Here is a 21,818-nt window from a genome sequence, read left to right as displayed (position 1 = left end):
TCATGTGCTCCTCCTGCGCCTCCTCAAGCTCCTCCGTAGCTCCACATTCTGGGCCAAGCCTGCCCTCATCGGCGCTGCCTCGGCCGCATCCCATGGAGGAGCCATCTCCACCATAGAAAAATCAATTTCAAAAGTATACAAAGCACTGGATGTCCCCAAATTGATTAGTAGAAAAATCGCAGATTTGAAATCATCACTGAATCTCCCCAAATCGCAAGGTCTGGGAGCGATTCTTGGCACAGAATCGACGAGGATGGCACGGAAAAGGATGTGGCAGGAGAGGTCCTGCCCACGGAGAGCTATCGCCGTCAAGGGAGAGTGCTACCGTTCGAGGAGAGCTGTTGCCATCAGGGAAGAGCACCATCATTGAGGGAGAGCACCAGGTCTTTAGCAGGAGCATTGCAAAGGAGCAAAGATGAACGGCGTTTTCTCGTAACTGCGACGTCATATATTAAAATTCATTCTTCTCACAAATATGACGTTATATAAAAAAAATACGGAGGGAGTAAGACGTTTGCAAGAGCATATACGTGAAGGTTTGCAGGAAAAAGGACTCGAAAAACACATAATAGGAGATGGGATGCGGATTACACTGACATGCCGGCAGTGAATGATTAGCCACGCATCTAGCCAGAACAACACGCACGCACGTGCCAAGCCATCGGTTGTTGAGCTCATCACCTCCCTGCCACGCTGTAAGTGCTTCTCCAGCAATAGAGAGACTCTATTGAGCACGGCCGACGTGTTGCATAATATACAATTTTTTTAAGTGGACCATCTAACACGCTCTTTCAAATTAATATAGATTTATATGTAATAGGGTTATAAAATATTGCATGCGTATTGGAATCCTCTATAGGCTATCTACTTAGTTAGTTTTTCTTCTGATAAAAATACATGATATTTTTTATTTTTCACGATCTTTAACATTTAATTTTAATAATTATTTTTTATTAAAATATAATTATAATATTTAACAAAAATATAAAAGTAAAAAAGTATTTATCAAGATAAATCTACACGTAGATTTTTATGTTTTCAAACTAAATATTTTAAAGTTATTAACGATGAAGTTTTAAAAATTTAATCGAATCTTAGTTGAAGTAATAAATGTTTATGATAAAAAGATTAGCTAGCTTTTAGCACTCGCCTCCTTAAATGCCGACGTGTAGTATTTATAGCTAACGATTTGGATTGGTTGGAGATGCCCTAAACACATCGCCTGCGTATCTGGCCAAGTGCCCATCCATCAGCTATTGAGCCACCAGCGTTCGCCCGCAGCCAGAGATGAGAATCCTGTTATGTATTGCACGACTACTACGCTTATTAACATACTAGCTCGAACCTATATCACTGGGCTTATATTAAGGTAGCGTTGGATTGATTGAACAAAACTAAATGGGATAATATGGTCTTAGATGAGATGGTGCCGGACGGGATAATGTTAAATGAGTGGTACTAATAGTTTGTTTGGTTAGATATATACGATGATACGAGAATTTATTAATTGTTTGTATAAAATATGACAACTTAGTATAATATTTTATTTGGTTATCTGAATGAGTTAATGTTAGATGGGCTATATAACAAGATAAAGTACATATAAATAAAATATTAAAGAAGAATACATTTTTTTACCATATAACCTATGGCTAAAAATAATTTTAAAATTAATTCACCATATAAGAAGAATATTAGTGAATTTTTCATATTTTGATATTTTATTTGATGGCCTAATAATTATTAGAAGTATAAAAGTAGTACTTTTTTATAATTTTTAGTTTTAATTCTATACAATTTTTTGATAAATATAATTAAAATTAATTACATATAGATTATGAAACACATACATAAAATTTTACGATTTTTAGTAACAAAGGATCACTATTTTGATTTTTTGGAAATTTCAGTAGAGCGATTGTACTGTTCGAACGGGACGAGTCGGACTGTACGGCTTGTTCAAGCGAATTCGCCTAACCATCGGATGCGGCCTATTGAAGAAATATTCTTCGAATCTGAATACATCGATTCATGCAGACGAATAGCCTCCCATGACCGATCGGTACTGGACGGGATGGTATACATCCAACCAAACACTGCGTGGGAGGATCCCGTCCCAGAATTCCAGAAAGGAGCCCCCTGGCGCCCGCGCGCGCCTGAGTCAACCATCAGAGACGTGCCCGACGCCTTGGCTGCGGCTAGCTAACTAAAAAATCGCGCGCTTACCGTTTCCTCTCGCATCGCCAAGCGGCTCTCACTTCCGGCGTTCTCTCCTCCTCCTGCGTCCCATGATCTGAGGCCGCCCCCGATGGGCCCGCCCCCCGCCGCGCAGGACCCCTCGCCGTCGCCGTCGGGCAGCAGCAGCTCCGGCTCGTCCAGGCGCTGCCTCCGCCGGCTCGACCGCCGCAACGCTTCCAAGAACATCGCCTACGACGCCACGAACTTCTGCAGCTACCCGCCGTCCCCGACGGCCTACGCGCCGGCCTCCAGGCCCGTCTCGCTCGCCGGGTCCGCGGCCTGCTCCCTCGACCTCCTCACCAGCTTCCGTATCGGCGGCAGCGGCGACAGGGGCGGAGACGTTCAGCTCCTCTGCCAATGCCTCGGACTCTCCGGCCCCGACGACTTCGCCATCCCGCTCGCCGACTGGGAAGCGCACAAGGCCGTCCGCTCCTCCGCCTCCGCCTCCAGCTCCCCTTCGCGGGACTCCTCCGCGCGCCCCAATCCCGACCCCCGTGTGCGGGACTCCCCGCTTCGCCGCGAGGGTGCCGTGGAGGCGGCCCGGCCTGGGGACGCCTTCCCTGAGCTACTGGCGGTAAGGGACGCCCCAACCGAAGCTCCAGAGCGGCCTGCACGACTGGATCCGCAAGAGCCCACCCATCAGGACGTGAAGTGGGCAGCCGGTGAGGGAGCAATCAAGGGCGTGCGCCCGCCGCCGGTGCTCAAACCACCGCCCTCGATGGCGCTGCCGGCTGTCTTCGGGGCGGGATCCACGTGGGATATCCTGCGGTCGTTCGCGCCGGATGAGAAAGAGCACGCCCTGGTGAGCAGATTTGGCAGTGGGTTTGGACGCCAGGATGCGGTGGAGGAGGACGAGGATGCGGCGGTAGTGTTGACGTTGGAGGACCTCAGGCTGGGGGAGACGTCCGAGGAATTCACCGGCACGTCTTCGCTGTCGACGATCAATGATGACGAGACGTCAAGCACGACCACGGAGTCCATGTTCGGTATCTCACCCAACGGGAGGTTTAGGAGGAAGATCCGGTCATGGAACAGGGGGATGCTCCTGGGGAGTGGCTCGTTCGGGACGGTTTACGAGGGCATCAGCGAGTAAGTTCTCTAAAGATAAAATTCAGTTCTTCTGTGCCGTTTGCTTAGTTTCTGCTTGGGATCAACAATTTAACATGCTATGTCAGTCCATATATTAGCATAGGCTACAACTAGAAGCTTTGATTAATCTGAGTTTCGCAGAACTGATTCTATAGCTGATTGGAGCTTACTGGCTCCATTTTTAGATGTTAAGAAGAAACAGACACTGCAAGATAGAACCTAGTATTTAGTTAGTAATTGAATTTATTACATGATTTCATCTTCTACAACTCAATCAACATGATCCTCAGTTGTAGCTAATCGGAACTCCACTAAAATCAGAATCCCATCCGGTTCCACAAACCAAATCCTCAATCGAACAGGAGGATATGTCATTTTGCTGTGCCAAAATGTTGTGCTACATGAGTTCTTGGTGAACACCAAATAATTCTTTGCTTACTCAACTGATTGGTTTTTTAGAACTTTGATTGAAGTAATAAATATTTACTCGTTTAAGTGTTCTGAATTGTCTGGGTTTCTTAGTGATAGCTCATATTAACTTGGATATTCAGCTTTGAGCCTTTGAGAACAAAACGTGAGAGTTTGTTGTCCTGGATGAAACAATTGTTCTTTATTCTGTATGCCGATGTGCAATAGGAATGGTTGCCTTCATTATTAGCCTGCTCTATTGTTTTCCTATCACAAGTCTCTTATGTTTTTGCGTCATATTCACAGTGAGGGTGTCTTCTTTGCTGTCAAAGAAGTGAGCTTATTTGACCAAGGGAGCAACGCAAAGCAGTGTATTTTTCAGCTTGAGCAGGTTAGTTTTGATTGGTTTTTTTATATGAGAGTTATAATATGTTACAGATAGTTTTGCCATAGTTATTGTGAATTGCAAGCTGATTGTTACCTAGCTCAACTTGTGTCACCTTGATATTCTGGTTCATGGTTGAGTTTGACTTCTGCTAAGCACTGGTTGGAAGGTTATTTATGTCGATTTTTTTAGATTTGATATCATGACCTGTGCGCTGTTAGCCTTTAGAGGATTATGCTGGCCATCTATGTCCTCATTTTCTCAAAAGAAAAAGAAGTGTTGCAAAATGTGACCTCTATTTTCATCTTTTCAGGAAATTGCACTTCTGAGCCAGTTTGAGCATGAGAATATAGTACAGTATTATGGAACAGACAAAGCAAGTAACTTCAGTTCATCACTTCGTTGAAATACTATATGTTGTATGCATAGAAATTCATTGTTTTATTTTGGATCCACTCTCTCTTGCAGGAAGACTCGAAACTTTACATCTTCCTTGAACTAGTGACCCAAGGTTCTCTTGCATCTTTGTATCAGAAGTACCGCTTGCAAGACACCCATGTCTCAGCATATACAAGGCAAATTCTTAATGGGTTGACTTACCTCCATGAAAGGAACATTGTTCATAGGTAATAAGATTATTTTAGCTCATATGCCTATAATGGTGCCATTTTCTCCATCCTGCATCGGTGTATCATATGAGATTACTGAAAAAGATAAGGGATAGGTGTGGGCAATTATATGCCCATCAGTTTGAATGAATATGCTCTACTAAGCAATGTCCAATAGCTGAATTTTTTTTCACATTGATTGGAAAAGTATTGCAGAATTATATATGGCATCTTATACTGTTATATATATGTATGTTCTGAACTGTAGCTCGAAATCTCATCCTGCAGAGACATTAAATGTGCAAATATACTGGTGCATGCCAATGGATCTGTGAAACTTGCAGACTTTGGACTGGCTAAGGAGGTCTGCTTGCAATCTGCAAAATTTGCATAATTTTGTGTTCGATCTATGAATAATGAATAGTAGTTTAATTATCCCATACCATACTTCTCTGATACAATATTGTTTTATCAATTCTCTTACAGATTACCAAATTCAGTGAGATTAAATCATGCAAAGGAACTGCTTATTGGATGGCACCTGAGGTATACAACCATACACTATGACTTGAGATTAGAATATGCTTGGATTTGATTGTCCATCTTATGTTTTCCTTAAATAATTTGTCTAGACTCGAATAATCAATTGTAAGTAGTAGACTCATGATATTGCCTATTGGTGAAATATTAGAGATAGCATTAGGCCTTGTTGCACTCGTGTCCTAAAGTACTGGAATATTGCTTGCGGTAATGCCCTACTTCATGGTTGTCAGTACTCATTACAGATCTATCAAACATCTAGTTCAGTCTAATCAAGTTGATCCTTGGTAGAGTAATGGCTGAGTTAATATTTCAGTGTTGCTAAATGATGATTTGTTGATCTTGATTTGGGCTTGTTGTGCGAACTTTATTTGCTGGCAAACATTCTTTGTTAAATTAGGTCATTGAAATAACAACATTATGGTTTGTCCCTACCCTGTAAGATGAGAAAATTGCTGATTTGACACTCTAAAGAAGTGTCAATTGCCCGTTGAGGCTGACATGTGGGCTAACCTGAGTCTATGCAACTGGGCCCGGTGTCAAATTGGCTGACACTAGATGTTTAGAGTGTCAAATCTGCAAATCTCTCCTGTAAGATCATTCTAGATGGACACACTAAAATCTAAATTTTCAGGTTGTCAATCCAAAGAAGACATATGGACCTCCAGCTGACATATGGAGTCTTGGTTGCACCGTCCTAGAGATGTTGACATGTCAACTTCCCTATCATGATCTGGAATGGGTGAGAAAGAATTTAATACTAGCTTCTGAAAATGTGAATTGTTGTGTTTGTTTAAAATTATATGAATGTGCCCATGTACATACAATTGCTCAATTCTAAATGTGTATTTACACCCGTTCTTGCAACTTGTTCTGCAGACACAAGCTTTATACAGGATTGGTAAGGGGGAACCACCAGCAATTCCAAGTTTTCTTTCAAGGGACGCTCGTGATTTCATAAGCCAGTGTGTAAAACCCAATCCAGAAGACAGACCTTGTGCATCCAAACTGTTGGAGCATCCATTCGTGAACAGGTCAATGCGGTCCATACGGTCTATGAGGACATCTCGCCCAAATTCATCTATGTGTGGCGCCAATTGATAGACTGAGGATCATTTATAGCATATTGGCAGAATGGTAAGCTAACCTTCTACATTTTTGTTTCATGTTCATGCTACAGTTGCAAAAGGATTTTTGGCTCGTGAGAAATTGAGCACCATCTTGCTTTCAGCAGTTTCTCATACCTTGTGCACTACCCTGGAAAACAGCCATCTTTTCTCACTGAAATTTCACATATCATGTTGAATGGCTTGATGCCGTCAGCTCCTCAGCTGTGGCTCACTAGGGCGCCGCTTGTTTCTTCCATAAGCGCGTGTTTAATCTGACTTTTGACTTCTGTGCTTATCCGACCTGCAGATGTTAGTCCTCGCTAATCATGCGGAGCTGGCTGAAAAGGAGGGTTCTTTGCCTGGAGCTAGTATTGTCAACGCTCCACAGCATTCTCGTCAACCTCCTGTGTTCATTAGTTGATTCTTTGACATGCGTTTGAAGGAAGGGAAGATGTCCTCGTGGTTGAGCCGCCGGCTAATATTCTTTTGCCCGGAGAGAGAACAGCGAATGCGCATTTGAGCGCATGAGTTGTAGAGTCAGAGCCGATGTAAATGTGTCTGCATCTCCATGTGGTGATGGTCCATGAGATGCTTCGAGAAAAAAAATGGAGATAGAAAAAGGTTCAGGCTTTGGAACTGTCAACAGTAGTTAGCTTGGAATTGCATGTCTTGTTTACTTTTATTTTGTACGGGACGTACGGCGATGTTTTCTTTCCCTTTTCAATGCACGGAACTCCCAAGAAAATTCTTCGCTTGGCTGCCGTTCTCCATTTGGCTTGCGAGACCGTAACGGTGTCGGGTGTAGCGCAAGAGGATTCGTTTCTCACGCGTTGTTTGTTGACTCGGCTGCCTGTCTGCCTATGAGTGCGTACAAAGCCAAAACCTGGAGCGTTTACGATTCAACCCTGAAAAACTCTGTTTCACCGCTACACGATTCTTCAGCATTTGTCGTGAAGCTCTGCCCCTTAGCAACGATACAAATAGTGAGTAATTATCCAAAAGAAAGAAAAGGAAAAAAAACGAAAGAGGGAATCTTTGGTTCATCCTCCGGAGAAGGGTCATTTCGTGATAAATGGTGACGGTACCTGCGAAAGCCGAAGATGGAACACACGAAGAGACATGGACACTGTCCGGCAGTCTTCTGTCAGTTCAGTTGCAACCAAGGAATGACAAGGCCTGAAAAGTTATGAATTACTGGAATACTGGATCTGCGAATAATGGTGGTAACGCAGAGAGATGGATTCTAGGTGTGTAGGGGACTAAATTCTGATCTAGTGTCAAGAAATCCCCAGAATTGACATAATACACCAAAGTTACAGCCACACTGTCACAATAATCGGCTGAGCTATCTCACAGTGTGGTCTCTGTGACAAATGGATCTTCCGATATAAATCTTGAAACTTGCTGGCGAACATGAGACACAAATGTGTGGTGAAAAAAAAAATCTTCCGTCGTTCCGCGCGATCCCACATCTACTGACTGCTTTTCCAGCAACCCACAGGTAATGGAGAAGCCTATGGTGATTGATCGGACCTTGGATCAGCACAACACCATGGTGATTGTTTGGTAGCAGTGGCTCTATTCTACATCAGAGCCGAACTAGACTTTGTCTAGGAAGCCGCAGGAGCCCTCGTGTCCTCCAAAAGCTTTAGCTCCTCACGCCACCCTTCAATCTTTTTCGTCTTTTCCAGCGTCTCAGCTTTCAATTTTTCGGGATCACCTTGCAGTTGTGCTTCAGCTAAGCGTATCTGTAAAAAAATCGAGACAAATTCATCCAAGTCAAACCTCATCCAGATTGGTTACTAAAATATTAAGATTTAAAGCGATACTGTCAGCATGCTTAGACACATGACAGACTCATATATCAACTTTGTAAATTAAAGAAATTACTAATTAATACCAATCAGTCATTTTCTGAAAAATAAAACAGTGCAAGTTTTTTCCCCAAAAAGATCACGGCAGAATATACAAAATCAATTGACTACAAGATATAAAGATTCCCAAACAAGTGAAAATGGCACATGAGGGAAAAAAAATGAATATCAAAGATTCAATTGAATTTAGACTAAGTACTAATAGATCAAAATAACACTGCCAAATCTACTAAGCTGGTCCAAAGATTTAAAGTACAGACTGTTGGGATATCTATCCTACCAGGCCCAGCAGCCCTGCCGAGCTCCCTTTCCTAGCTTGGGATTGTATGTATGAAATGTACAGCTGCAGCAATTGATCTCCTTCCTAGTTTAGAGAAGATTGATATCTTACCTTGTATAGCTAATTACTTCCTAGTACATCTATAAAAGCCATTCGGCTGCACAGGAATAATCAAGCTGAGCATTATCTCATCCTCTATTTCTTTCATGGCATCAAACTAGCTACGATCCTGTCACCCCTCTGCGCATCTCCCTGCATCTGCAGGACAGCAGCCAGCCAGGCCATCCACGGCACACCACCATGGCCTCCCCCACCGCTTCCGCCCTCTCCACCATCAACGTGCGCACACACATCCCCTTCTCGCTCGAGCTTCACCCGCCGAACTACTCTCGCTGGCGTGAACTGTTTCAAGTTCTTGTCGGCAAGTTCGGTACCAAGAGCCATCTCGATGGCTCCTTACCCAAGCGGGGACTCCAAGACGTCACCCAGTGACGCCATCACCAACTTGGAATCGACACACTACGCTATCCTCTCCCTCCTCTACGTGTCCATCTCCGAAGAGATCCTCGCCATCATCCTCGTACTCGGCGCCTCCGTGCATGCTGTCTGGACCAGTCTGGAGGGACTGTTCCGCGACAACAAGACAGCACGCGTCCTCTCCCTCGAAGCAGAGTTCCGCAACTTTGCTCAAGGTGATCAGACGATCCTTGCCTACTCCCAGTGTCTAAAGTCCTTCGTTGACGCCCTCACGTGTCTGAGGACACTCTTGTCCTCACCATGTTGCGCAAGCTGTCTGAGACAACATCAACGTCGTATATCTCTCCACAAACCCAGTACAGCATCAACGGACTAAACATGTGGAAATCGACCTACACTTCGTACGCGAACGAGTGGCCCTCGGTGACGTCTGCGTTCTACATGTCCCGACGACCCTTCAGTACACGGATATCTTCGCCAAGCGTTTGCCTACCGCGGTGTTCCAGGACGTTCGCTCCAGTCTCAACATCCGCGAGGCTCCAAGTTGACACTGCGGGAGGGTGTTGGAATATCTATCCTACCAGGCCCAGCAGCCCTGCCGAGCTCCCTTTCCTAGCTTAGGATTGTATGTATGGAATGTACAGCTGCAGCAATTAATCTCCTTCCTAGTTTAGAGAAGATTGATACCTTACCTTGTATAGCTAATTACTTCCTAGTATTAGCCCTCTGTACATCTATAAAAGCCATTCGACTGCACAAGAATAATCAAGCTGAGCATTATCCCATCCTCTATTTCTTTCACAGACAAAAAACCTTAAATGCACTAAAATAATAGAAAGAAAGAACAATCAATAGTAGATATTAACATTAGATTCATGGCAATTAGCATGAATAAACCAAAAGTCAGGACAAAATCAATTTCATCAAATAGGAGCCAAATTCTCAATGCGTTAACAAAGTAATCAGCAATTCAGGTTGATTGTAAAACTAGCCTTCCAAGAAGGCACATTATTTCACTATTAAATTTCAAAATACTGAAAATGAAAAAAAAAAAACACATACTCGAAGTTTACCAAAAACAAGGTTAAATCCAACTGGGTATTGGAGAAATATCTATCAAGCTCAGGCCCCAGATAAACCAGGAAAGTGGTATAAACATCTGTTTGGAAATGGACTAACTATACTTTTTTTTTTTTGCATAAAAAATGTGCATGCACATTGAGAAAGAGAGAGGAGAACCTTCTTTTTCAGTGCTCGAATTTTCTTGTCTATGTCTGGAGCAGATGACTCTGGTTGTGAGTTGTCAGTAGCATTTGTGGAGGGTGTTGCTATAACAGGTGATTCAGAAATAGCAATGCCACTTATCTGCTTCGTAACACTGTCCACTGAATCCCTCTGCTTATCAGTTTTGGAAGGAAGAACCTTGTCAGTTTCTCCAGCACCAGCCTCCTCTATATCCAAGCTCTTTCCTTTATCATTTGTCGAGCTAGCCTGTTAATAAACATGTACAGCATTACATCATACAACCATTCTAATAAACCAGATGTGTTCAATATAAAAGAAATCAAATCATTACAGTAGCGCAAAACAATTGAAATATGGTGTTATGCTAACCCAATTGTTGACCAGATAATTTATGAGAAGTTAAACATGTTACCTTATGATTTTTTTTATTCTTCATTCTTAAAGCTGCCAGAGCATGAATAGCTTAAGTCATTGTGTTGGCTCATTAAATAACCATGTAACCATTTCACATTAACACATTTAAGGATTACGCACCAAAAAACTAGCTTTCATCAGGACAATTGGGTTGCCGTCTTGCTATGTTCAATAATCAACTAATGTTTGGGTTGTTATTTCTAAGTAAAAAATCCATGAGGAAGCAAACTTAAATATGTTTGGTAATGAACTACTGGTGCATGTGTCGGGACAATTCCAGAAAACCACATATGGTGTTTTCTTCAACCCAATGTATGCTAGCAAAAAGACTCTGATTCCAAAGAAGCGATGCTTTTGTTTTTCTATCAAATATTATTGGTGATGCATTTCTCGTAGGAGGGAACAGTAGGGGATGACCCTGCTGAGACATATTGGAGATGCATTTATACCAGAGAATATTTCCTCACTTTGAGAAAGCTACAGAACTTATATATGACATTCATAGAACCACACACTGATATCTAATTGGAGAAACTACAGGACATTATAAATTTAGGAACATGATCATATGATGAATAAACTCCATGTCTTGTACGAAGCATAAAATCTTAGGGGCTTAGGGCCTCAAGTCAACCAATTCCGTGTTGCCATAAATCACTTTGTTCAGGTCAGTTTAACTTCTCACAACACCCTTATTTTGTAAGCAAAGGCATCAGGGAGGCTACATGACTCATACATATCTGCATCAGATCTCTATGTTCTTACCCCAAGTCAGTACACAAGATTACAGATAGATCATGATGGAAGCAAGAAGCAGGACTAGAGGAGTGCAATAAAACAAATGTTGCCAAGGTGGGTGCCTGTATTGCGACACTAACAGTCGATAACTGGACTGGATCAGATTACTAGAGCTGCTCCCATGGCTTCTAATACCTGGAGCCCTGAAGCAACATAAGCTTGAGCGCCGCAGTAAAGTGAACACACAGGAACAATGATGCAAGCTATTGCCACATGAATCTCTAATTCAGCATTGGTGCTACCGCATGATTGAGATGAAACGATCGGCTAAGTTTTAGCTCAGATATAATGACAGGCAGGGCAGACAGCGAGATTTCTGTGAAGTAGTGTGATATAGCTGCTGTGTTCTGCTACTTTTGCATAGCCTTATGAGTTATGTCAATTCCAAATTGCGCACACCAAGAAGTTCCATAAGGTTGCTCTAAAACTTGTTCCATAACAAGCACATCAGGGTTGTTGGCAGCAAGCGTAAGACGTGCATATAACACTCATCATCAACTTGGGACATGGTATAATTTGAGTGATATTCGAATAGGTCAGTGCACCAATGATGACCTTACATAATCATACATGGAGGATTAAATGCTGGCTATGGTCACACCCAAGCAATGAAAAGTAATAAATATATTGCAGTTAGATAATCCATCTGAGAAAATGTCTTGATTTCTCTTTTCCGTGAGGATAGCGATTTATGATGTCTGTATCACAGTTCAACTACCGTAGATATTGATCCAATTCTATTGCTGCTCATCCATTTCCTAAAATACAACTCAGACTAGCTGCAGGCAACTAGATATCTTAACGATGATAGCATTGTTTGAGGGCAATCTTTTGCACATACGAACTAATGAGTATGACTAATTAATACACGAGGAAAGGTCAATGCCTTTCTCAATCACATGCTCAGTCCCCATTATTCGGTTCCCTCCTGGACACTAAGCAAAGACAAGAATCATGCCAATGAACAATCTAATTCAACCAAATCTCGCGACTACGAGCACCAGATAGGAAGCCCTACCTGCTGCCGTTTCTCTTTACGCCGCTCGTTCCGCTTGGCTGCCTTCGTCTTGGGCTTGGCATCTTGTGCGAGTGCCGGGTCGTACCCTGGCGGCACGTCAGGCCCTGACTTCCTCATCTGCACCGAGCACAAGACGAGCATCGACCTCAAACCACCTCGACAAGAACAGCAAAATCGAACAGAGACGACGCGAGGGAGCTCGGGGAGGAAAGGAGATGGCGAGGACTCACGAGTGCACCCTTGGACTGGTAGATGGCGACCTCCTCCTGGGGCACGTAACCGGCGCGGATGCGGATGGCCTTGCGGAGCGTGCCGTCGGGGCGGCGCGTCGGCGCGATGACGCGCTCGCCCTCCTTCGGGATGGAGAGGAGGCGCCGCTGCTCGCCGCCGCCGTCGCTGGCGGTGGCCATGACTGGGGAGGTGTGCGGGATTCGGATGCGGGAGATGGAGAGGAGGAAGGCTGCGGCGGCGACGGCGGGCACACGATGGGTTTAGCGGTTTAGGGGAGTCGAGGTGTCAGCGCAAAGACCCGAGTCCAGGGATCGAGTCGATTGGGCCATCGGAGTTGAGTTTTTTTTTTCCCCCTTTTCTGCGAGTGGTTGAATTGGTTTTGTTGTATTCTTAATTCTTTTATGAGAATTTATCTATATCTTGCAGATCCAACTTGAATTAAATTTAAAAGAAGAAAAAAGGAACGACATGGTGATTGATGGTACGGATAAAACAAATTTAAAATGGCGGTGGTATGGATGGAAGGGGGAAAATATTTGATAGTATTATTGGGTAGCACTATTAGTTTGATGATAAATAAAAACTAGATTTACACATAGTAGGATGAGAACATAAGTTTATAATGCACATTTTAATGCTCATGCTAGCATGTTCGTCAGTAAATGTGGAGCAAAATTAGCCAATTATTACAATTAAATAGACTTTATCAAATAAGATGATTCCCAACATTTAACTTTTACAAAGCAGGTTTGCGTGAAAAATTTTTGACGCTAGTCACCATATCAAAATCTTCATCTCCCATATTTAGCCACAGGAAACCAAGCTCTTGGGTTACTATAGCTAATCCTATCAAACTACTATAGCAAGATAAACATGCAAATGTAGATTGTAAGTATATAAATTCAGAAACGTAAAAATAGCAGAGAGAGAGCAAACTCGGCATAATGGATTTTTATCATGTGGTATCCATGTTATAAACGTTACCCCTAGTCCATGCTGGAGCAGTCACCTAAACTATAGCTCCCGGACAGCACCCGATCACGACACTTAAGCCACTTAGGCCACGAGTATGTTGAACCACCAAGCCACTAAGGTAATACCTCACTATAAACCTCTATTTCGGTTATTTATTGTTGTCTTCATTTAGGAGCTTGAGCTACCAAGACAAAGGGTCTTCGCGTCCCTATAAGAGTCTTGTTGTTGCTTCGCACCAAGTCGGAAGGTCAACAAGTACGAACTACCAAGACTTACGGTGCCTACGAGTCAGCAAGACTCTAAAGTACCGACGTACCATTTGCTACAATGTAGGATCACTCATTGATCCACTCTCTAGGCAACAATAGCTAGCAACAACTCTCTCTAAGCCTATTAACACTAATCACTCCCTAATCTTATACTTAATTGCATTGGATGATCACTTTTAGCACTATAGTGACTTGATGTTTTCTCAAGTGTCTATGAGCTTTCCTGAACTATAACACACTTAAATGGCTGAGTGTAAGTATTTATAGCTTCAAACCCACAAACTAACCGTTGCTCCAACGGCTTAAAAAGATGGAGAGCATCTGTCGGAGGGTTAACTCCTGTCGCAGGGATCCTAAGAGACCCCTTTTTAGAGATTCGGCCGGGGGATGATCCTGAATATGTTCGCCGGAAAAATAAATGGGTATGAATGTGATGGTCGGTGGGGTGGAATGATCTAGTGCGGAACTGAGTAAATGCGCTGGTGTTTAGACAGGTTCGGGCCGCACGGAGACGTAACACCCTACTCCTGTATGGATACTATAAATGCCTTGAGGATGTCCCTCAAGGATGTTGCTGGTTACAAGAATGTTTATCTATCTTAGAGCCTGGGGCTCCTTGTTATTCGGTCTACGCGTATCTGCTGGCTTTGGGTGCTCTCGATCTTCTCTTCTCTTTGCTACTTCGAAAACTTCTCCAAAGCCTCCAAAAACTTCTTTTTGAAAAAACCTCTCTTTTGTCTGCGCTGTCGGCGGCTTTAAATACCCGTCGGTAGTAGCGTGCCCCGAACGGGAGGGGGGCACGAGTTCCGAGACACCATAAACGGAAAGTGCGTCATCATCACCTCTGGGCAAAGTGACCGGGGGTGGAAAATACGTCCCACGCCCGGTCATCCGTCACCATAAATGCACTGGCAACGGGCGCCGTGGAGAGGACCCACCGGGCAGCCGCATAGCGGCCCAGCGTGCCCGCCCTGTCTTGTTCTCCTGCCGCAGCAGCGCGGCAGACGGAACGCCTCGGCCCTTACGACGTTATCCCGAGACGAGCCGGATGGCACGGGATAGGACCCGTGCATTTAATGACCCCACGCCCTTCTGCCAGAATGTGGCAGGAACTAATACCAAGCGTGGCGGGAGCAGTTGGGGGTGACAGGCCACGCGCGCTCTTTAAATGTGGCTTTGGGCCTTTGACTGGCTGACACCTCATTAGTGGGCCCCTCGGGGGCCACTGTCACGGGGCTCTCTGAGTCGTCGGGGAACCGAGTGCTCGGGGGTCACTGTTCACCTCCCCGAGCACTCTCTCCCGAGAATGCCCTTTCTCCACCCTCGGGGAATCGAGTGCTCGGGGGTACCGTTCACCTCCCCGAGCACTCCCTCCCGAGCACGCCTGTATGGATCCTCGGGGGCTGCTGCACGCAGCCCCCGAGCACTCTCTCCCGGAACTTCCTTCAGTGGATCATCGGGATACTTGGGTGCCCAGGGTGCCACCGTTCGCGGCCCCGGGCACATTTCTCCCGGTACTTAGATTTCCTGATCGTCGGGGGACTCAGGTGCTCAGGGGCCACCGTATACCTCCCCGAGCACTTTCTTCCCGGTACTTAGACTTCGCAGATCATCGGGAAACTTGGGTACTCGGGGACCACTAACTGTGGCCCCAAGCGCCCTCTCCCGGGACTTAATCTTTTTTTACCTTGCGGAGGAGACTCTGCGGGATAGCACCACGTGGCGGATTGCTAGACTGGCCTCGGGATTCGGGGACCCCCGATTCCTGATTCACCGACAGCAGCCCCCGGGCCCATTGACAGGCGATGGCCCAGAGACTGCGGATGGGCCCTTCGTCGTCAACGAGGCCGAAGCCAGTACGGACGCCACGCGGCGAGCTCTCAGATAGTGGCCCTTCCGGTCCGGGCCTATGGTACGGCCCAATGGGGAGCCGAACGTACGCGCGTCCAACCGACTCCCGAGGCGTGTGATAACGGGACGGGCGGCGCGTGATAACGAGGCAGGCGGTGCGCGTGGCAACCGCGCAAATCGAGGAAAATACGCCTAGCAACTGCTGACACCCGCACGGCCTGAGGGAGATTCGCCTGGCGGTTGTGCTGGTCGAGAAAACCGTCCCGTCGAGTGCGCCGCGAAGGCGACGTTTGAATTTCCCTAGGGTATAAAAGGAGGAGGGGAGCGAACCACCCCCCCTCTTTACGCCATCTTTCGATCAAGCTTTTGCCTTACTTGCGCTCCTGAGCCCTAGACTTTCTTTAGGTGATCAGAGCACCCCTCTTCCCCCACCATCCAAATCATCCCCCACCCTGACGAGATGTCGAGAGCAGGAGGAAGACGCCGCGACAGGACTCCCGACAGCGTGCTGCCAGAGTCCCGCCTTGTGAATGAGGAGGCGGCGGACAAGGTGCAGAAGCTGATGGTGCCCGAGGGCCAGCGGGGGGCCTCGGTGGTGACGCCGGTGACGGACCGTCCAGGGCGCATTGTCCTCTTCACTTCCTTCGTGGCGGCCGGGCTGATGCCGCCATTCTCGACGTTCTTCCTCCAGATCCTTGATACGTTCGGGATCCAGTTGGTGCACCTCAGCCCCAACTCCGTCGTCATCCTGGCGGTCTTTGCCCACCTCTGCGAGATGTTCGTGGGGGTGCCGCCGTCGGTGGCGCTCTTCCGGCACTTCTTCGTGCTGCGGTCAGCCGGGAAGAAGAGGGGCCTCTCCACCACGGACGTCGTCGGCTGCTGCCACTTCCGGCTGCGGGACGGCCTGGAGGAGCAGTACATTCCCCAGGTGCTGCAGAGCAAGTGCGAGGACTGGCGGCGCGACTGGTTCTACGTCGACGTCAGCCCCCACGACCGTTTGACCCTGCCGGAGATGGCGGCGGAACCCTAGAAGGCGACCTGGGAGGTGCCGTTGCAGGCGGACGCGCGGATGGCGCCGGTCCTCGAGCGCATCGACTTTCTGCGCCAGGGCGGGCTTACTTCGGTGATGGTGGTGGCGGACTACCTGCACCGACGCCTGGTGCCACTGCGGGAGCGGGCCCGACCCTGCTAGGTGTACACCGGCTCCCAGGACATCACCCGGACCTAGATCGGCGCGGAGTGAGACCTAGATAGGGCGGCGTTGAGGGGCCTGCTTCGGGTGGTGATCGGGGTGGATGACCTGAGCCGGGCGGAGCTCCCCTGGAAGGAGCTAGCGCTCTACGCCGACCCTGACCAGGTGGCGCTGCAGGCGAAGCTGCCGGAGTTCGACGCCTAGGGACTGGTTGACCGGCCGGGGCGCCGGAACCCCGGGACTATCCAGATTCCCGGGGTGGATGAGGCGGCCGGCGAGGAGGCCACAGGCGATTCGACGCAGACCAGTTGCCCGGGCGCCGCAGGCGGCGAGCCACAGGCCAGCGATGGGGCTGCTACAGGCAGCAGCCGCCAGGCCGGAGGAGGAGGCGCCGCCGTCAGCAGGGCGGCGACAGCACTGGGGGACAGAGGGAAGCGCCTCCGGACTTTCATTCCTATGCCGACGTCCCCGCCGTCGCCATCGCCTGGCGAGGAGGAGGGAGGCCGGGACGGCCAATCGTCCAGCGTGGGGCCATCGGCGGGGGCAGCATCTGCACTTCTGGAACCAGACTTTGATCTGCTTGGGCCTGGTCTAGAGCCTGGAGACCGCACGGCGGCCCCGCAGAGCCCCCCGCGGAAGAGGAGGAGGGAGGACTCCGGGCCAACGCCGTCGGGCCCGGGGTACATGATCCCAGAATCGAGGTGGCAATACCGAAGACCAAAATCTGTGTAAGTTTTCCCCCCTTTTTTCCTAAGCATGCCTTGCCCAGAGCGAGTTTGGAGACTAACCTCGTTCTTCTTTTGCAGGCCGCCTATGGGCGCCGTCGGAGACCAAGGACGGCCGGAGGCACCGAGGCCGGCTCCAGCCCCCGAACCGAGCGTGCCTGAGCCAAGCGCGCCGGTGGAGCCGGAGCCACTGAGCGCGTCGGTCGAGACGGAACCACAAGCGCCGCCCAGCCCCGAGCGGGTGGCAGCGGCCGTGCCCGAGCAACCGGCGCCGGCTGAGTCCGCTCCGAGTGCGTCGAGCGTGGGGCTGACTACCTCGTCATGGGCGGTGCCTGCATGGCAGTTTTCGGGGACCCCGAGCCCCTCGGAGGAGGCTCGCAGGGGACCCAGCGCCCAGCCGTCGCCCAGCTGTCCCGCCGACCCCCTCCCAGTCGTGCTAGGAAGCGCCCGGGAGGTGATCGGGCTGCTGGAGGCGGCCGTGGCGGGAGAGATGACGCAGCTTGAGGCGAACCGTGCCGCCCTTGCCATGGAGAGGGAGCGGCTTGTCACGGGCTGGCGCCTTTTTGAGGCCCACGTCGCCGCGGCGTGCGCCACCAACGAGAGCGAGCGGCGCGCTCTGGAGGAGGAGCGGAAGGCCCTAGAGGGCATTCGCACGGAGGCCGCGCGGGAGCGGGAAGAAGCCGCCTGCCTGGCCGAGGCATCGCAGCAGCAGGCTACCGAGGCACTCGCCAGGGAGAGGCAGGCGCAGGCGCGGGAGGAGGCGGTCCGCGAGAGGACGACGGAGGCCTCCTAGGCCGACTTGGCCCGCCTGAAAGGCGAGGTTGACCAGATCCGCGCCGAACTCCAGCGCCGGGAGGAGGACGTCGCAATCAGAGAGACCAACGTCGGCATCACAACGGCGGATCTGGAAGCCCGGGAGGAACTGCTAATCCTCCGGGAGACGGAGGTTGCCGAGACGATGCTGGCCTCAGCCGCTCGGGAGGAGCGGGCCGCCAAGTGGGAGTCAGAGCTGACCGCCCGCGAACAGGCCCTCTCTGCCCTTGCAGAGCGGGTGAAGCAGGCTGAAGCCCAGGCGTCCGGGGCCGCCGCGACTGGTGCGGCCAGGGGTCAAGGCCTCGAGGAGCGGCTGCGGAGCGTGACGGAGGAGCTCGAGACCGTCAAGACCGAACGGGCCAACGTGAAGCTGATGATGGAAGACATCCTTCGGCAAGCGCAAAGGTCCGTGAGGGTCGCCGGGCTCGGGCGAGTCCACGTGGAGGCTAAGGGGACGGGCATCGGCCACATCGCCCTTGGCTTCCAGAGAATCAGCCAGCGCCTCGAGGCACTCCCCCAGACCGTCCAGGAGCTAGCCGCCCGGGAAGGACGAGGCTTGGCCCAAGCGGTGGCCGAGCATGTCCTGGCCTGCTACCGAAGCCGGGACCCGAACTTCCAGCTGGAACCAGCTCGGGAAGGGGTGGTCGAAGCCGAGGAGGAGGCTACCCGGGAGACAGTTCGGGGCGCCACCGCCGAGGTGGCGGCCTGCTTCACGTGAGAGGCGCCGCCTACTCCGGACCCGGGGAGCAGCGGCGAGGGCTTCGACTTAGAGTAGGCTTTTGTAGTTTTTCCTTTTCTTTGACTTGATGTAAATATGGGAGTGATCCCTCAGAATAGCTGTCCTTTTTTGTGAATATAATAGAAGCTTTTCTTTGGGATCGCAACTCCAGTATTCTTCTGAGTGCTTGATGAAGTTTCTATTCTTTTCACTTGATGCCCCGAGGAGTACTCGGTCAGACCGAGCCCGACCTTTCCTTCCCCGAGAACGAAGTCGCCCCGACCACTCGTCGTCCGAGCAGTGAGGCCTTCTCGGCGCGTTCAGCTCCCGGGCCCTCGCGAGTCCGCAACGGCTAAGTCAAAAGACAAAGGCACGAACTTCCTTGCTCGGGAGATAGATCGATCCAGCACGGAGCACGCCATGACCAGTGAACACTTTCCCACTCTGCGACCACTCAGCAAGTAGACTGGAGACACGTGCGGGCAGGAATGCGACCAAGAGTCCCCACTGTTTGGTGGTGCCCGGGCTAGGACGGACCGGACCGAGCACCGACAGCCCTCCCCCAGGGTCTAGGCTCCCGATCGCTCGAGCAGCTCGAGCCGTGAGATAACCTGAGAACCCCAGAGGCTCGGTAGTGCCCGGGGCCTTTTAAGCGGACCGAACACCACGACCACCATGAAAGACTTCGGTCAGACATTGTCGTACGTACGATACACCTTTCTACTGTCCGTTCTGTTGTTCCAGGAAAAAGCAGACACGTGGCAGGGTTTTGTGCGCGAGGAGACCATCTCGCCGAACAGCTTAGAGTACGAGGGCCCCCGAGGACAACTCGGGAACAATATATTACTGAATGTAAATTCGTGTGAATTTAACCACTCACCGGACAGCTGTCAGCTTTTCGGCCAACCGATCCAGGAGAGGCATGCCCTCCGAGCTCGGGGTGCCCGGGAACTTGGTTCCCACGGCTGGGGCGCCCGAGCACTGGGGGGCGCAAGGGGGGCCCAGGATCAGGCGATCTCGACCACTCATGCCTGAGCAATAGGAACACCCGAGGACCCTTAGGGCCGAGTAGCGACCTGGGCACTGAGGCCCTCGCGGTCGAGCTGCTTTTGCTTTTGATTGTCGATCTGTGACTTGAAAAAAATAGAGAAATTCTTTGCTTGGTGCGCTCTGTTAGTGCGGTACTCATTATAGACTGCTCTCATTTTCGACCCGAGACCTCTCGAATACCCAGACCGGCGGACAGAGACAGGCAGAGGCATAACCCTGAGATCCTATGGTTCGGTGGCGCCCGGGTATGCCAGACCAGACCGAGCACCGACAGCCCGCCCTTGGGGCCTAGGCTCCGGACTACTCGAGCAACTCAAGCGATAGGATTACCCGAGAACCCCAAGGACTCAGTGATGCCCGGGAGCCTGCCACGACACCGAACACCACAGCCTACCATGACAGACGTAAGTCAGCGGCAACTGCCCGCACGCATACCGGTCGGGATTCTTTTATCAACGGGGAAAATTAGAGAGCGAACTTTTCTCGCACAATCGAGCATCTCACCAGACAGATTAAACATATGGAATCCAGAAAAATGAAATTTTGACATAGGAACGGCTCATTGATATATGTATTGTATTGACAATTTTTTTTACAAGGTTGGGTGACTTACCTAGTTAGTGGTAGCCCCCGGTCAACTTGGGCGGGGGGGGGGGGGGAGCCCCCGGTCTGGTTGACCTGAGCCTGCAAACATGGCCATCTACGGGAAGAACTTGCGCAGGTGCTCGATGTTCCACGCGTTGGGGAGCGGCTGCCTATCTTCTGCAGCCAACCGGAAGGAGCCTTCTCGCGGGACACTGATCACGGTAAAGGGGCCTTCCCATATAGGGGACAGTTTATTCCTTCCTTCGCGCAATTGGACGCGTCGGAGAACTAGATCCCCCACCTCGAGAGATCGGGCCCGGATGTGACGCTGATGGTAGCGCCGCAGGTTTTGCTGGTAGCGGGCTGCTCGGATGGCGGCACGCCGCCGGCGCTCTTCCAAATAGTCGACGTCGTCGCGCCTTTGCTGACCCCTACCTGGCGCGCCAACTGTCGGAGGGTTAACTCCTGTCGCAGGGATCCTGAGGGACCCCTTTTTAGAGATTCGGCCGGGGAGATGATCCTGAATATGTTCGTCAGAGAAATAAATGGGTATGAATGCGATGGCCGGTGGGGGTGGAATGATCTAGTGCGGAACTGAGTAAATACGCTGGTGTTTAGACAAGTTCGGGCCGCACGGAGGCGTAACACACTACTCCTGTACGGATACTATAAATGCCTTGAGGATGTCCCTCAAGGATGTTGCTGGTTACAAGAATGTTTATCTATCTTAGAGCCTGGGGCTCCTTGTTATTCGGTCTACGCGTATCTGCTGGCTTTGGGTGCTCTCGATCTTCTCTTCTCTTCGCTACTTCGAAAACTTCTCCAAAGCCTCCAAAAACTTCTTTTTGAGAAAACCTCTCTTCTGTTCGCGCTGTCGGCGGCTTTAAATACCTGCCGGCAGTAGCGTGCCCCGAACGGGAGGGGGG

General features: G+C 49.5%; 2 protein-coding genes across 4 annotated transcripts; one reads left to right on the top strand and one right to left on the bottom strand.

The window, feature by feature from the left end:
* The first annotated feature begins 2,100 nt into the window (after nucleotides 1-2,100).
* LOC133912102 (mitogen-activated protein kinase kinase kinase 1-like) lies at nucleotides 2,101-7,122 on the top strand. 2 transcript variants are annotated; one of them, XM_062354682.1, is made up of 9 exons: nucleotides 2,101-3,327; nucleotides 4,042-4,126; nucleotides 4,434-4,496; nucleotides 4,589-4,746; nucleotides 5,017-5,092; nucleotides 5,215-5,274; nucleotides 5,903-6,010; nucleotides 6,148-6,405; nucleotides 6,685-7,122. In XM_062354682.1, the coding sequence occupies exons 1-8, from the start codon at nucleotides 2,309-2,311 to the stop codon at nucleotides 6,367-6,369; spliced, it is 1,791 nt and encodes a 596-aa protein (XP_062210666.1). In that variant the 5' UTR covers nucleotides 2,101-2,308; the 3' UTR covers nucleotides 6,370-6,405; nucleotides 6,685-7,122. The 2 variants fall into 2 exon arrangements, with proteins under 2 accessions (XP_062210666.1, XP_062210667.1); XM_062354683.1 differs by having other exon boundaries at nucleotides 4,434-4,500; nucleotides 4,593-4,746.
* Nucleotides 7,123-7,549: 427 nt separating this feature from the next.
* On the bottom strand, nucleotides 7,550-13,057 carry LOC133912103 (partner of Y14 and mago-like). Of its 2 annotated transcripts, XM_062354685.1 has the most exons (5): nucleotides 12,714-13,057; nucleotides 12,484-12,600; nucleotides 10,248-10,499; nucleotides 9,701-9,759; nucleotides 7,997-8,125 (listed from the first exon to the last, which is right to left on the bottom strand). In XM_062354685.1, the coding sequence occupies exons 1-4, from the start codon at nucleotides 12,891-12,893 to the stop codon at nucleotides 9,727-9,729; spliced, it is 582 nt and encodes a 193-aa protein (XP_062210669.1). In that variant the 5' UTR covers nucleotides 12,894-13,057; the 3' UTR covers nucleotides 7,997-8,125; nucleotides 9,701-9,726. The 2 variants fall into 2 exon arrangements, with proteins under 2 accessions (XP_062210668.1, XP_062210669.1); XM_062354684.1 differs by lacking the exon at nucleotides 9,701-9,759 and having other exon boundaries at nucleotides 7,550-8,125; nucleotides 12,714-13,055.
* Between the last annotated feature and the right edge of the window lie 8,761 nt (nucleotides 13,058-21,818).

Source organism: Phragmites australis, chromosome 3, assembly GCF_958298935.1.
Source record: "Phragmites australis chromosome 3, lpPhrAust1.1, whole genome shotgun sequence".
Taxonomy (NCBI): Eukaryota; Viridiplantae; Streptophyta; class Magnoliopsida; order Poales; family Poaceae; genus Phragmites; species Phragmites australis.
This window is presented reverse-complemented; position numbering and strand designations above follow the sequence as displayed.

What these genes read in the sequence shown, in the direction of transcription:
- LOC133912102 (XM_062354682.1), top strand. Translation starts at nt 2,309, where the DNA reads ATGGGCCCGCCCCCCGCCGCGCAGGACCCCTCGCCGTCGCCGTCGGGC. An exon ending in GTATTTTTCAGCTTGAGCAG is followed by an intron (nt 4,127 to 4,433) that starts GTTAGTTTTGAT and finishes TCATCTTTTCAG; the next exon opens with GAAATTGCACTTCTGAGCCA. An exon ending in CCTATCATGATCTGGAATGG is followed by an intron (nt 6,011 to 6,147) that starts GTGAGAAAGAAT and finishes CTTGTTCTGCAG; the next exon opens with ACACAAGCTTTATACAGGAT.
- LOC133912103 (XM_062354684.1), bottom strand. Translation starts at nt 12,893, where the DNA reads ATGGCCACCGCCAGCGACGGCGGCGGCGAGCAGCGGCGCCTCCTCTCC. An exon ending in ACCAGTCCAAGGGTGCACTC is followed by an intron (nt 12,601 to 12,713) that starts GTGAGTCCTCGC and finishes TGCTCGGTGCAG; the next exon opens with ATGAGGAAGTCAGGGCCTGA. An exon ending in TTCGAGCACTGAAAAAGAAG is followed by an intron (nt 8,126 to 10,247) that starts GTTCTCCTCTCT and finishes ATTTTTTTACAG; the next exon opens with ATACGCTTAGCTGAAGCACA.